General features: G+C 40.1%; 2 protein-coding genes across 2 annotated transcripts in view; one reads left to right on the forward strand and one right to left on the reverse strand.

Moving 5' to 3' along the window:
• The window catches only part of LOC113239904 (ribosome-releasing factor 2, mitochondrial), a 20,832-nt gene extending 17,708 nt beyond the window's left edge, over nucleotides 1–3,124 (reverse strand). Inside the window, exons 1-5 of the mRNA XM_026477065.1 lie at nucleotides 2,983–3,124; nucleotides 2,658–2,786; nucleotides 1,561–1,698; nucleotides 1,126–1,314; nucleotides 430–614 (exon numbers count right to left, since the gene is read on the reverse strand). Coding sequence (XP_026332850.1) covers nucleotides 430–614; nucleotides 1,126–1,314; nucleotides 1,561–1,698; nucleotides 2,658–2,786; nucleotides 2,983–3,124 — 783 coding nt within the window. The remainder of the gene's footprint in view (nucleotides 1–429; nucleotides 615–1,125; nucleotides 1,315–1,560; nucleotides 1,699–2,657; nucleotides 2,787–2,982) is intronic.
• Nucleotides 3,125–3,902: 778 nt separating this feature from the next.
• Nucleotides 3,903–15,129, forward strand: part of LOC113239926 (5'-3' exoribonuclease 2 homolog) — a 39,611-nt gene continuing 28,384 nt past the window's right edge. The window contains exons 1-7 of the mRNA XM_026477085.1: nucleotides 3,903–4,037; nucleotides 4,119–4,358; nucleotides 9,432–9,661; nucleotides 10,653–10,759; nucleotides 12,262–12,420; nucleotides 12,774–12,910; nucleotides 14,427–14,597. Coding sequence (XP_026332870.1) covers nucleotides 3,963–4,037; nucleotides 4,119–4,358; nucleotides 9,432–9,661; nucleotides 10,653–10,759; nucleotides 12,262–12,420; nucleotides 12,774–12,910; nucleotides 14,427–14,597 — 1,119 coding nt within the window. The 5' untranslated portion in view covers nucleotides 3,903–3,962. The remainder of the gene's footprint in view (nucleotides 4,038–4,118; nucleotides 4,359–9,431; nucleotides 9,662–10,652; nucleotides 10,760–12,261; nucleotides 12,421–12,773; nucleotides 12,911–14,426; nucleotides 14,598–15,129) is intronic.

The raw sequence follows: 15,129 nt of genomic DNA on the forward strand, positions 1-15,129 counted from the left end.
CGCACGCACGCACGCACGCACGCACGCACGCACGCACGCACGCACGCACGCACGCACGCACGCACACACCCACATACGCTCGCACTTACGCACACACAAGCACACACACACACACACACACACACAATACCATAAACACACGCTCATCCTTTATAAAGGTATATATAATGTAATTGGCATTCAATTAAAAATAGAATGAATATTATACATTATACAATTTTTCAAAAAAAATAATTTTAACAATATTCTCCTTGCTTTGACGTTATTCTTTTGACAGTAACAATGTTTTCAAATTCTCTGTACGCGATATACGCTACAATTGAGTTGTGTTACCTGGTTCTTTGTCGTAACTAAATTGTAATGTACCTGCACTAGTTTATTTGTAAAATTTTTTTTTTTTTATTAAAATAACCGAAAGCGATCTCTGACCTGAGCAATAATGTAGTCTGCCAGCGTATCGTCCATACTTGATAGAGTATCGATTAACTGACGATGTTTATCGAGCGTGTTCTCCCACACAAGTCCATCTCGTTCATCTAGCTTCCGACAGACGTAGTTCTGGCCGCGTCCTTGCGTCCACAGGATTTCTTCTTGCGTTATTAGGTCTATCAAACCTGTATTGGGAATAGTGTACATAGTACATATTACACGCTCAATAATAAAATGACGAAATTACAATTGTAACATTTTTGAGAAATTGACATAAAACCAAATTAATATCGTTTTCAAATAGATTAGTCCATCCAATATAGATTAAACCTGAACATGAATTAGATACACAATGCGATTACAGGTGACCACAACATTCACTAACAAAGCGCTCTACGTTACTTTATGAGCTATGTGAGAATACAAGCTACACTTAATTCAACTTAAAGAAAACTAGCAAACTTCACACGTTCTCCAAAGGTTGTGAACCTAATTCGACGTTTATCTTCACCATTAATGAGAGGTATCGCTACTAAATATTCACAAATGTACCAAACTTAGAAATTAAAATATTCGAGGCTTTGGCCTCTCAATTGAGAGCCCCCATTGGGCTTCCACAGTACAGACAAAAAAGTTATACAAGAGGTAGTTAATTATTTTTGTTATTGTACGTATTTAATTATTGTACGTACTTACCGACAAGTCTATCATTATGTCGCACGGGCAAGTGCAGAAGCAGCGGTGTGGCCTGCAGCTTCTCCTCAATAGATCTGACACAGGACATCTCGTTTGAATCTAGACGGTCCATTTTGTTTAGGTACAGGATACGTGGAACACGGTAGCCTGTCGCTTGACGCCAGACTGTTAAGGTTTGAGCTTCTACACCTGGGTTAGGAAATTTTCAATCTAGATGTATGTTATTCCTAAGTCAAAATCTGAATTCAATGGTAATATATATATGTAATATAGTCAGTTGTACACTTGGCCACAATCTTACCTCGTGTTAAGTGACAATGTGACCAACAAAGGTACTGATTCAGGAAACTTGATTACTTGAAACAGCTCAAGTTTTTTTAAATATCTGATTACATCTGATACAGATTTTATAATTTGTGACTTGGGATTCCTTACCAGCTGAACCATCCAACACAACGACGGCACCATCTAGCACAGCTAAACTTTGCTCTACCTCCATAGTGAAGTCAATGTGGCCTGGTGTATCTATTAGGTTAATCTGACTGCCTTGCCATGGGAACGAGACTGCTGCCGCTGTATGGAATTAAGATATGTAACTTGAGAATGTGTATTAAAAGATGGAAAGGACATATAAAAATAAGTATGTAAATTTTTCACTTAAGGTATGACACTTTAAGTGAAGAGGTCAGCTCTCAACGCAAAGCGTGCACGAAACTGCAGTGCACCATTGAGTCTAACTACAGGGCAAAATACGTAGGAGTGCCTAGGTCGCTCCACAAAGTGTTCAGCAGACCTAGAATGATGCTAAAATTCATGAAGCAGCTTAGGTGGCACTAGTAGGACCCTGCATCCATCACATGCAATATTGTTGCTATAACAGTTGACATTGAATGTAAACCACAATAATGCAGCAAATTGGTAATTTAAGTATATTAAACTAGCCAGTTGACATGAGGGAATTTGGAGACAGTTGACATTTTTCAGATTTCATCAATCATCATTACAAAAGGCAACTTGCACACACCATGCAATCTCATTTCTAACAAAAATAGGCCGCTAGATGACAAGTTGCGGACTCCAGCCCATTACCCCATGTCATACGATTATGTATTATGTATAAAATAAAATGTCTGTCACTGCTTTATGTTAAATGTATGGCCAATTACAGGCACTAGTTTGTGTCTCGGCATATTTGTAGGCATATTAGATTCAAGCCGCTCGCTTATTAAATAATAAATAAATTTAGCGTAAGACTGAATTGTTCACATTAATAAATAATTATCACATTGCATAAAAGGTTTCAAATGTTTTTCTTTTATTATTATTAACTACAAATGGCCATGTGATTGAAAACTAAAAATTTATTTTTGTAACTTCAACTTTTTAGGAAATAAGTTTGCGCATCCACAATTGTTTTTATTTATTCTAGGATCACGTAACTTTAGTACAATTAACTATTAATAACTTGAACTAGCTTATAACTGTAGCTAATAACATTTCTTGTAAGCTATAGCTTATATTTGTATACTTACAGGTAATTGTTATTCCTCTCTGTCTTTCCTGTTCCATATAATCGGTGACAGTGTTCCCGTGGTGTACCTCTCCCATGGACCGTATGGTACCAGAATAGAAGAGCATACGCTCCGTTGTTGTGGTTTTTCCTGACGATTTTCATAGCAATGTACAGAAAAACATAACCTATAAGATGCACAGATTATTGCGTAATATTCTTAAGTTTGAGTGTCTATATGTGTAGATTTGCTTGCAAATTACATGTATAGTTGGTATGGAAGTTTTGAAAGGCAATAAAAAAAGTCGGAAACGGGGAAAATGCAAGAAAAATATTAGAAAATTAACCTGCATCTATATGTGCTAATATGCCGATATTTCGAATTTTTTCGATATTGTTGTTATTGCTATCTGTTTTACTGTAATAACGCCGAAGTTTTGCATTTTTCACAAGTTTTTTGTAAAAATTTGCAAAACAATAGGTCGTCATTTCTGCTGTAACTTTTTTTCAGCTGCTATCAGTATCAACCGTCAAATTGACAGTGTCAAATTTGACAAAAAAAATGGCGGGTTTTAATCATAGAGATAAGGTTTTAATAGTTGCATTTTTTCTTATTATCCATTCTCTAAGCATTTTTTTTACACGAAATAATTTTTAGTTTATTTCATAAATTTAGTATATAGGTACGGTTTATTTATATTACGTTGTGCGTTTCTTGATTATTTGTTACCATTAAGCTGATGGCTCTGAAGCCAATGCTTTAAATAAATAAATAATTGACTGTGTGTCATTCGGTTTTTTTAATATTAATGGCTTTGCCTTCGCATTCGTATTTAGCCAATGAAATGGGAAAGCAGAGGTACGGAATTTAAAGGAAAAAGGATGTGGTAGGTTGGGTGGGTACCTATTATATAATCGGCATACATATTAAAGCTTGATATTATTATTTTCGATAAACATATCTTCATTTAGGTCAATAGGTGTGTTAAGAAACCAGTGACAAACGTGTATCTTGTTCCCCTGAATTCGTATATTTATCATGAATTATTCTGCTGATCTATAATAAAATATTCCTGTCTAAAAGGATACAAACTTTATACAAAATAAATGAATTAAATAACAAATTTATGTTCGGAAAAAAATTCAAAAATATTTGAAACAATTGTTCTTCTATCTCATTCCTCTTTCATTATTTTATATTTCTAACTCTTTCCTTCAACAGTGACTATGACATCTCCGTTGATTTGTTTGGGTTGAATACGTGACAAATTATTTTTTAGATCATAACGAACCTGTATACAAATTATACCAGAAACAGCTCCTAACGATGGGAGTACCAGCATTCTTTCGCTGGCTTAGCCGCAAATACTCCAGTGTCATTGTCGAATGTGTAGAACAGAAGGTATTAAACATAACCTCAAAATATTAACTCATTCTTTCGAAAAATATTAAGTTTATCACAACAAATGTGTTTTACTTGCAGCCAAAAGATGTAGACGGTCAATTAGAGTACGCAGATTCATCATTACCTAATCCAAATGGGGTAGAATTCGACAATTTGTATTTGGACATGAATGGTATAATTCACCCTTGCACACACCCTGAAGATAAACCACCGCCAAAGGACGAGGACGAGATGATGGTGGCCATCTTCGAATGCATTGACCGCCTATTCCGCATCGTCAGACCTAGGAAACTTTTGTACATGGCTATTGATGGAGTTGTGAGTAAGCTTTGGAATATTTGTCTTTATACATTAATTTAATTTATGTGTTCAATGCTTCTTAAATAACTTGTCTTGTAACTAAGATTGTCATTGGTGTGGGTCTTCTCGGATTTGTATAGGTGGAAAAGCATCTATGGAGCATCCAAGTGGTGTTTTTTTACAGTCCAGATTGTTGGTAAATTTCACATCAAACTATGTTGTCATAGTAGGCAAGTAAAAATTGTGGAATTAAGAAATAACGATGTAAAAGTACAAAATAATTACTAAATGAAACCAATAAATACATATTCTCGTTTATAAATGGATAACTAAATATGTATAAATGAAAATAGTCACATTTGCAGTAAAATACTGTGAATAACTTCCTTCAATTTTTAAATCATGTTTTTTCACAATACCGAGTTACCACAGTAAGTATATGGCATCGAGTATATAACCAGAAATAGAGAAATATCATTTAATTTATTTGAAAACTATTCTGCCAAATCGTTACGGTGACAACTGCGCTTCGATTGGCTAGGCCATCTAGCTAGGCGTCTCATGTTCAGCTTGTAGCTGAGCCTGGGTCTCATACCATGTATACCACAGCCTGTGTTGGGTCCCATCTTAGAGCCATTGGTATACCATAGAAGGCTACTGTCCTTCTATGGTATACCACAAAGCTGCTCACAAAGTGAGACTGTTAGTTTCCCAGTCCTCCCTAATTGGAAATTCTACCTGGTAGAGTTTTTTAAAATTTTGTTTGGGAAGCATGACTTCAGAAGTCATTCCCAGAACAGAGTGTTCCAGAATTCGTCTTGGGCTGATCTCAATGTCTGGGAGAGCCATCTACTCCTTAACCTAGTGGTAAGCCTGCACTGGCCTCTCTCTGTATGAATAAATGCAGAGGAGTCAGGTTCAGCAATGCATTTAGGTTTGCCCCAGGTGTGGTGGACATGGCTCCTGTTGCTAGCAGGCACGCAATGTGCTGTTTAGTTCTCATCACATCATCTTTGGTTTTAGACCCCAACGCAGTCCCGCCATGCAGCTACAGATACCTAAGGCCATCTTGGCCTTGTTGATCGTATTAGCTTTGTGGTGGTTCCACCTTAGGGTTTGATCTAGAGTTACCCTAGATATTTGACTTCTGCGGAAAAGCCCACAGCCCTGCCACCAAGAATTGCTTCCATTACTTTGTCGAAGTTTCCTTCTCCCGGTGAAGGGGACAATGGTTGTTTTTTCCGCATTGGTTGATAATTCGTTATCTTGACACCACGCGGAAATGGTGTCAAGTGCTCCTTGCATAAGTGATGATATAGTATTTTGGCAGTGCCCGTGAACTGTGATCACCAGATCATCTGCATATCCCTGAGAGTCAATATTCAGTTCAGCCAACCTATACAGGAGCTGATCCATAGCAAGAGTCCATAGGAGAGGAGAAATTACCCCACCTTGCGGGCAACCGCGGAGTTATATTAGTCTTTGTTTTTGTGTTTTTTTTTAAAATGTGGCGTTACAATACATAACGCACACACTCAGTGTTAAAGTTAAAGTGTGTGCGTTAACAATAAATGGTTTCTATTCTCTTCTATTCTATTCTATTCTATTCAACCCCTTACTGCGGAGGCCACAAGCCAGTCCCCATGTAACGAGATACTGGCCCTGCAGCTTAAAAGCAAGTTCTGTACCCATCTTGTGGTTGAAGTGTCCACACCTTTGCAGGTTAGGCCCTTCACCAGAGTATGGATGGGGGTATTGTCCAATGCACCCTCAATGTCTAGAAAGGCACACAGTGCTGTTTGTTTGTCCTCAAACATTCTTTCAACCCTGTCCACAATGTGGAGCAAAGCTGTCTCTGTGGACTTTCCACTCTGATAGGCATGTTGAGTGTGATGGATAGGACTATATATTAAGGACGAAGTCCTAATGTGATTGTCAAGTACCTTCTCCATTGCCTTAAGCAAAAATGAGGTTAGGCAGATGGGTCTAAAGAACTTAGCAAGAGAGTAGTCCTTTCTGCCTACCTTCGGTATAAAAAGGTATAAATACAACTTTACACGTTGTCCATTGCATCGGTATGTGTCCCCAAGCAAAACTGGCTCTGTATATCTTGACCAGGTTTGGCAAGAGTACACTTATGCCTTGCTGCAGTAAGAAGGGAGTAATACTGTCCTCACCAGGGGATTTATACGATTTTAACGAGCTTATGGCCCAAGCCACTTTTCGGGGTCTTATTATGTTGATGTGAATGTAGTGTTGTTGCTGGATTAGTGGGCGTGTCGCACAAGGCCCCCCGGGAAGTGGGTTGACATTAAAAGCGCAAGGGTTTCTATCGTAGAAGTCGAGAAGGTCCCATCAGGCTTCTTTAACAGTCCTGGTTGATGGGAATTGGCTTTAGCAAGCAGTCTATGTAGACGTGCACCTTGAGGAGCACTAGCAATCTCCTCACAGAACCGCCTCCACAATGCTCGCTTGGCCTTCCTTATCTCCTTGTTATAGTTAGTTAGGACGTTCCTGTAGGTCTCCCATTTCTTTGTTAGTTTAGCCCTATTAAAGAGCCTTTGAGTTTTCTCTGTTAGCTTTCTCAGTTTTGCATTCCACCACGGAACCTTCCTATGATATAGGAGGTCCGAATTTTTGGCGGGCAGCTTTCCTCAGAAGCGCTGATGATGCCTCTGGAAGTGACCTCAACAGCTAACTCTAGACTCTGAGTGGTTTTGATCGATTTAGGACACCCTTGTAGATGCTGCCCTATCTGTTTTTATAGACGTCTCAGGCCGTGTCCCTTGGATTTCTAAATGTAGTGGGGTCTGTAAATGTCTGCCACATTTCCTGCTCCCAGATAAAATTTTATGTGTTTATGATCCGACATCGACGTCTCGTCACGAACATGCCAGCCGGTTATAAGTCCGGCTAGCCTAACCGTAGAGAAAGTAATGTCCAGAATTTCCTGTCTTGACCTAGTAACAAAAGTTGGTGTACATATTAAGATACAGCCAATTTGATAGGATAAAATCATATAGTAACTCTCCTCTGTTATTGATGTCTGAGCTCCTCCAGGCGGTGTGGTGAGCGTTGGCATCACATCCCACCAGAAGTTCTGCTTTGTGTTTCCGGGCGTATTCCGCCAGTCGTGTCAGATCTTCCGTGGGATTGTTCTTTTCTGGCCTGAGTGCTACTCCGGGGAAAGAGATATGTCGCTACAAAGTCATCAGTACAGAACTCTGGAATAGGCATAATGTTAATGTTTTTGTTATAAACAATGCAGGCTCTGGGTCTACTTCCACAGGTGTTGTAAATCAACTTACCAGCTGCATTGAGTCCCATTATGTTTGTGCAGTTAATCCAGGGTTCCTGAATGAGGGTGACATCTACGTTGCCTTTCGCGAAGCAACACTCCACCATAACCGTTGCAACCACGGCATGGTGGAGGTTTGCTTGGAGAACCCTCACCCTATCCCCCGTGGGCGCCATCTAGCGGGGATTGAAGCCCCGGCCTCGTTGCTGCCCCCGACTGCTACGAGGAGGACGAGGCCGTCCTCGTGAACCTCGTTGGTTGGCAGCCCCAAGCCCTTGCACACGTGCCGAACTGCTGCCACGTGGGTATGGTACCGAAAACCGCAGTCGTGTACTCCCCAAACCGTCATTTATGCCATTACTGTGGCAGTTTTTGGTCGAGCCGCCCCTGTACTGGCACTTGTTGATGGCTGCGCTGTTTGCACCACACCTGGGACAGCGGGTGCTGTCCGAGTGTGCCCAGCCTCCCGTCCGCGATTCTTCTGGGGCGATGCACCCAGAGTCGCCGACGGGGCAGCCCCGTCGCATTTCCCCTGATCCGTGGAAGACAGGCCAGGCGCAGACACCTACGCTGAGGCTCCCGGCCCCGATTCCTCGAGCGGACTTGTAACCGACCCTGGTTTCGAGACCAAGACACCCCGCGCAGTGTCGCCACTGAACGTACTTTCCAGACACGCCTTGATTCTCCTAAACGTGACCTGTTTAAAACCAAGGTGTGCCTGGCAATTTGAGGCATGGAGATTCTCCAAAGATGGGTCATCAAGAGCGAACGCGACCACCCATCCGTTCGCATTTTCCCTTGTGTGAAGAACCTTCCACACTTCTGCGCGGAGGCCTCTATTTTGGGCCCCCAGCAGGCTGATGGCTATCTGCACCGACTCACATCCCTTCTTGGGAATGTAGGTGGTGGGCTTCGGAAGCTCGCTCTCCTCAATCAAGGATAGCTGGGCTTCCGGCTACGGCTTTAAATTGCCGATCTTTCCCACAAGCCAGTCTGCACTTGCTTGGTCCTTGCAGGTCAAAAGAATCCAGCCTGGCTTGTGAGAGAGGCCCAGGAACTTCGGTCCCTCGCCATGCGATGTAGTACTCGCTATGGTGCGGACCAGGAACAGCTCCACCAGCTCAATTTGCTCCTCTGACATGGGTTCCGAATTCCGGATACCCACGCGGTACCGGAGCCCGCCATTGAAAGTAGGTCTGTTCCTGCTTTCAGCTGGCGCTATGGTCCTGGGAGCCTTCCTGACATGCTCCTGTGGCGACGCCTCCTCTGACCGTTCACGCTTCTGCGCTTTTGGTTTTGGAGGTGGTTTGGACACCGGAAAATCACTCCAGGGCTTTTCAGATAGAGGCAGAGCTTCTGCGTAGCTCATACCTGTTCTCATCAGACCCTGCAGTCTTTTCCGGCGAGACCCGCTCAGCCGAATGCGCGGTTGAGCGGGTCTTCCCTTCCTATGCAATTGGATTACATAGGAATGGAAGCCACTCGCACGCGTGGAGCTGATATCCCGTTAGTACCTATACATAATATATTAAATATGTTTGACATGTTGAATGTGTTTGATGATGCCACAGTGAAACTGTTTTATTTAAGTGGCCATTTTATTGTGCATTCACTGGCTATTCCGCTTCGTCAGATCTTGTACAGTTACTCTTGTACAGTCAACAACACATCAAGTTATACACTTTTATTTGAATAATGGCTCCTGTGCAATGGAGCAAGATCCGTCAATGAGTAGCTTAATGTGCTGCCATCTGTAAGGGCTATATTGACAATCGTTTTTCTTTTACTCATAGGCTCCTCGTGCAAAGATGAACCAGCAACGGTCTCGCCGTTTCCGTGCCTCCAAGGAGACTCAAGAGAAGATTGAAGAAGTGGCTCGCATCCGCTCTGAGCTGCAGGCCAAAGGTGCTTATTTACCTCCAGAGAGGCCTAAAGAAGCACACTTTGACTCTAACTGCATCACTCCAGGCACTCCTTTTATGGACAGACTTAGCAAGTGTCTGCATTATTATATTCATGACAGGTTTGTTTTATTTTCGCTCTATATAAGTTTTAGTTTAAAGTTTTTTTTAATTTGTTGAAATTCTCGTGCCCGACTTCACTAGGATGTAGACCTAGTGATCTATCAACCCCACAGACCACATAAATTCTTTTCTTTCTTCCGTGTGCAATCCAATAATATTCTTAAATACAGAATAGTAATAAGTACATACAAAACATATAATATGTAGTTAGAATATAATTTATGTAGTTAGATAACGCAAATAGATAATTTTCATCGTCTTCTTATTTAAGAGCCAGATTCTTATCGGTGTAGCCTTCTCCACTCCTCACGGTTCATAGCCAGTTCTTTGACCTCTTTATAGCTGTTCACTTTGATCTTCTTTTTTATTTGTTCACTATATGCCTCTTCCTCTTTTTCTTTTCCCCTCAATTATCACTCTCACAAATTCGTCATTACGCAACAATTGTCCAAACAGTTTTTCACTTCTCTCTATTGCATTCTAAAAGACTTCTCTCCTCCGCAACCCTTTCCAAAACTTCTTCATTTGGTGTCTCTTCAATCCATTTTATTTTTTCCATTCGCTTTCAATACCACATTTCAATTGTCCATGTCTTGCATCCATACAGTGCGGTACTCCAGACATAGGTTTTGATGAATCTTATTATGTTTTTTTTTATAAAGCCCGTTTTGCTATTGCGATTCTAGTCATTATGTCAGTGGTACATTTGGAATCTTCTGGGATAACACTACCAAGATATTTTAAATGTGTTATCTGCTCTACTGGAATGTCAGTTATTTTGATGGGTGTAATTTTGGAATACATAATTGTAAATAAATAAAGAGGCCCAACGATTTTTAAGATGCGTTTTATTTGAAAAAACAAAAAGCTCATTGAAATAGTGTAAACTAACTTTAACTCGCTTTTGCCAATTTTACAAATGAAAGTTATGTCACTGTTTTACCGGAGGTGCCATATTTTAATTACAAAATTGCTGATATATATTTTTAGATTGAACAACGACCCTGGCTGGCGTGGCATTAAGGTAATTCTCTCTGATGCAAACGTACCTGGAGAAGGAGAACACAAGATTATGGATTACATTCGAAGGCAGAGAGGTAACTATAGATACAAAAATGTGTAAAACATTTTACACTTAAAAATTTAAGTAAAAACTTCCCTTCTACTGAATATACGAATCAATTCTGATACCAGTTGTGTGTGGTTGACTCTTAATTTCAAAGTCATGATTAATATTTTCCTAATGGCGGACACACTAGGCTTGTCGCTAGTGTCAGTTTCGAGGTATGCGATCAGTTAATGTTGATCAACAGTGTCGAAGAGTGCAGACTGATAACATTGGTAAAAAATGCCAACATTAAGGCAGCAGCCAGGTATTTATTTCTGAAAGAACCTCTTCAACGAACTGCTGTTGTGGAGGTTATACTTGAGATGAAAAAGAGCAATCATGGACGGACAACAAACTCAACTGTCTATTCTATTTCTTTAATGGCGGCCACTAGTCTTGGGCCAGTGTCAGTTTCGATTAATTATGTCAGTTAATATTGTCAAGTAACGTCAACGTTTCGGTAGCAGCAAGGCATTTATTTTTAGATGAATCTCTTCCACGGAATGCTGTTGTGGAGATCATACCTGGGGTAAAAAAAAAACAATCATGGACAAACAAAGGATTAAAGCATTGTATTATTAGAGCGTATAAAATCACACAAAATGTTAATAAAGGGACAGTACACATAAAGAAGGAGGGATTTAAGGTTAATAGGACGAGGAATGGAAGAAGGAAGGAGGTCGTACAAGGATGAAGTCAATTTAGGATATTCAAAGAAAATGTGATCAATGTGGTCACATTCACACAAAGAGGTGTCTCTGGCACGGATGTTATTGAGGAACACAGGGGAACAAGTGTGGCCCAGTCTCAATCTACAGGTCGTTGAAGTGGTTGCCTTACTAGCTTCGCGAAACCTAAAAAACCATTGTTTCACTGGGATGTTATTTTGAACGTCGGCATAGTACGCGCCTTTCTCTTGGCTAGTTCGAACCTAGTACGCATGCCAGTCCAAATCTAGACGATCCTTAGCTTACGAAGTCAGGCCATGAATTCAACTGTCTCAACATTGGAGAAATCATATCAAGTATAAACGAGACTTCAAATTAAATGTCAAAGTCTAAGTTGCGCTACGATTGAAAAGTAAATTCTAAAAACGCATTAAATTATTTAAAAAAAATCGTATTTTTTGCACCATTTTTACTTCATTCATGTGTCGTAATGAATCTAAGTTTTAGTAAGGGGACGAACAAGTCGTGCGCCTGATTGTAAGCGTCACGCCTAGCCATAACAGTTACAGTGCCACTCAGAGCTTTAAATTGCAAAGATCTGAGGGGCACTGCCACTGCGCCCGTCACCTTAAGACAACAGTTGACAAGTCCCATGTGCCTGTAATTTCACCAGCACCCTTACCCTTCTAAGCCGGAATGCAGTAATGCTAACATTACTGCTTGGCGTCAAAAATAGGTAAGGTAGCAGTACTTCCTTCTACGTACGTACTTCCTTTCACAAGAAGCTCTACTACTACTTATTAATGACAATGGTCATATCCAGCTCAACCGGACCACGATCCGAACACACAGCACGTCCTCTGCGGCGCGGACGCCGACCTGATCATGCTGGGGCTGGCCACTCACGAGCCCAACTTCACCATCATACGAGAGGAGTTCAAGCCCAACAAACCTCGCCCTTGTGACGTTTGTGGACAGCTAGGTTAGTAAAAACGAGGAATCTTTAAATGGTGCCAAATTGAATAACGTCGCTCACTAACAAACATCATAACAAACATCTTGCTTAAATGTATTAAGTTAATAAATTAAAGAGGTATAACTTAACTAATTACAATTCTAATTACAAACATTACTGTATTTACTATATATTACACCATATTTTTATCTTTTGTTTATAAAATTACACAGAAATCATTTTACTGTTAAAATAACGGCAACAATAATGATCATTCTGGTTAACCAGAAAAGCGTCTTCATTCCCTTATCACACATACGCATGAAAAATAGTTGCTTCCCTAATTTCTGTTAAGTTTGAGGTTATTAAATTTTGGACAGGCCATGAAATGAAGGAGTGCACTGGCACGACCCCGGACGCGTCACTGGTCCGATCAGACCCTGCCTTCGGCAACCAGGACAACTTTATCTTCGTGCGCCTCAGCGTTCTCCGAGAGTACCTCGAGAAGGAACTACAGGTACTACATTTTATTACTAAAGTATTCCAAATAAACACCAACCCACATGTAACATGCGCGAAAAAGAATAAATGCGTATATTTTGAGTCGAAAGAAAACATACGACCCATTAAATTTACAGAATTTCAGTTAAAAATACAAAGGGATAACGGGTAGGTGTGAAAATTCCTGTTAAATTGTTTAATAGTGTTTATTTCCGGTTTTAAACGCAAACGTTAAAACCGGGAATAAACGCGATTAAACATAAACACTAGTAAATTTTACCGTGGTAAGAAACCAGTAACTCATATAAAATCTAGTTGCCAGTGTATAAAAATAAGTCATGTTGTGGTATGACTTCTTTTTCTTTGTTTGTTATTTTGGAACTGATATATTGTCACGGGTTGACCCCCCAGTCTATGTATGATCTATGGGTTGACCATAACTTGAAATATCGGGAAAACAATAAGAAGTAATACCGTGGTAAGGACACCAGTAGCTAGTAATAATAATCTACTTTCCGTTTGCTTCACACGAATGATTTTTGTATTTTTTTTTCACGGAAGAAAAATCCATGGAGGTCCCTTAAGCCTCGCTTACTATCGGAACCACTGTCGCTAAAACGCACACAAACAAATGATAAACACTACGAAATCTTGATAATGATTGGTCATATTTTCTAATTTAAAAAGATGTAACCAATTTTGGTTTATAATTTTAGTGGTAATATAATTTAAACTTTACCCAGTCACTATATCTTTGAAAGTTCAATGCCTTTATTGCAAGTTACGACGTTTTGATTTTATATTGAAATTTTACTTTACGTGCTGCCATCTTGCGGCCGCTAGCTGAACTACGACGAACGATTAACATTTGAATCAATTTGATTAACAGAAAATTGAAAATTTAATAAAATAAGACATACCGATGATATGAAATACTGCTACGGCTAATATTTTGGTGCGGCTATCAATTTTGCAGTCCAAAACAGCACAATAGGGTCCACTGAAAATCAGCGTCACAGCCTTGCCCCGGCGGTGACATTAGCTGAGTGGATCCTATTACATACGCCACAGCCGCACACATGACATCTACTTAGTACAACAATAGTGTTGACCAGCTTTGTGGTCGCATAATTATTTATTGCTAAGATTTTATTTTTAATTAATTTTATTTAGTTTTCTTTTTTGTTATTCATTTTCTGTTTGTTTTAGTTTTAATTTAGTTCTGTTTTTTTTTTATTTTTTTTTTTACTGTTTATTATTGTGTTGTGGTGTTATGTAATAAATGTATTCTATTCTATTCAATAAGGCATTTCTCTGCGATTTTAGAGAATTTGTGCGAAAGAATGACACAATCATACCATACATTTATGTGGTCTGTGTACCATACAAAACGAAAATGGCGGACTGAGCTCAAGTAGGTCTTTCGAGACCTATAGTTGACACGCGTCAGGCGCTAACTAACCACTCTACTGTATTTGTTGTTTTGTGTTTTTTCTATACGAACTCTAAAGCAGTATTTATTTGTTTTTCAGATGCCAAACCTCCCATTCCCGTACGATTTCGAGCGAGCGTTGGACGACTGGGTGTTCATGTGCTTCTTCGTTGGGAACGATTTTCTACCGCATCTGCCCAGCCTCGAGATCAGAGAGGGCGCTGTCGACAGGCTCGTCAACCTTTATAAGAAATGCGTCTACAAGACCAGGGTAATGTTTTGTCTCTGGGCAATTCCTCTATCCAGAATACTCTTTGTGGTCAACAACTTCTTACCGCATTAGTCCAAACTCGAGATCAGAGAGGGCGCTGTCGACAAGTTCATCACCCTTAAAAAGAAATGCTTCGACAAGACTAGCTAACTGCCTCCGTAACGGTTACCATGCCGGACTGCCACGCAGAGGTCCCAGGTTCGATTCCCGGGCCGGGAGAAATATTTGTATGGCCTACATTTATTTCTCTCGTGAGTTTGGGTGTAATTTGTGGTTGTCAATGTGTGTGTCCATGGCACCCACGACACAGGGTTTCCCTAGTGCGGGGCTATGTTGATTGTGAGCGTTATTATTATTATTATATTATTATTATTATTAAGACTAGCGTCCAGATTGTTATTCAAATCGGAATTGATCCAATCGGGTAGTCTCGAAAACACACGACGATTGACGACGAACCTGTTTCCTACTATATCTTTCTAGTTTGTGAGCTAAATCAGCTATTGTTCCGATTAGAAATGTCAAAAGTTTC

This window comes from Hyposmocoma kahamanoa, unplaced genomic scaffold (assembly GCF_003589595.1).
Source record: "Hyposmocoma kahamanoa isolate Upper Pololo Valley unplaced genomic scaffold, ASM358959v1 117, whole genome shotgun sequence".
NCBI lineage: Eukaryota > Metazoa > Arthropoda > Insecta > Lepidoptera > Cosmopterigidae > Hyposmocoma > Hyposmocoma kahamanoa.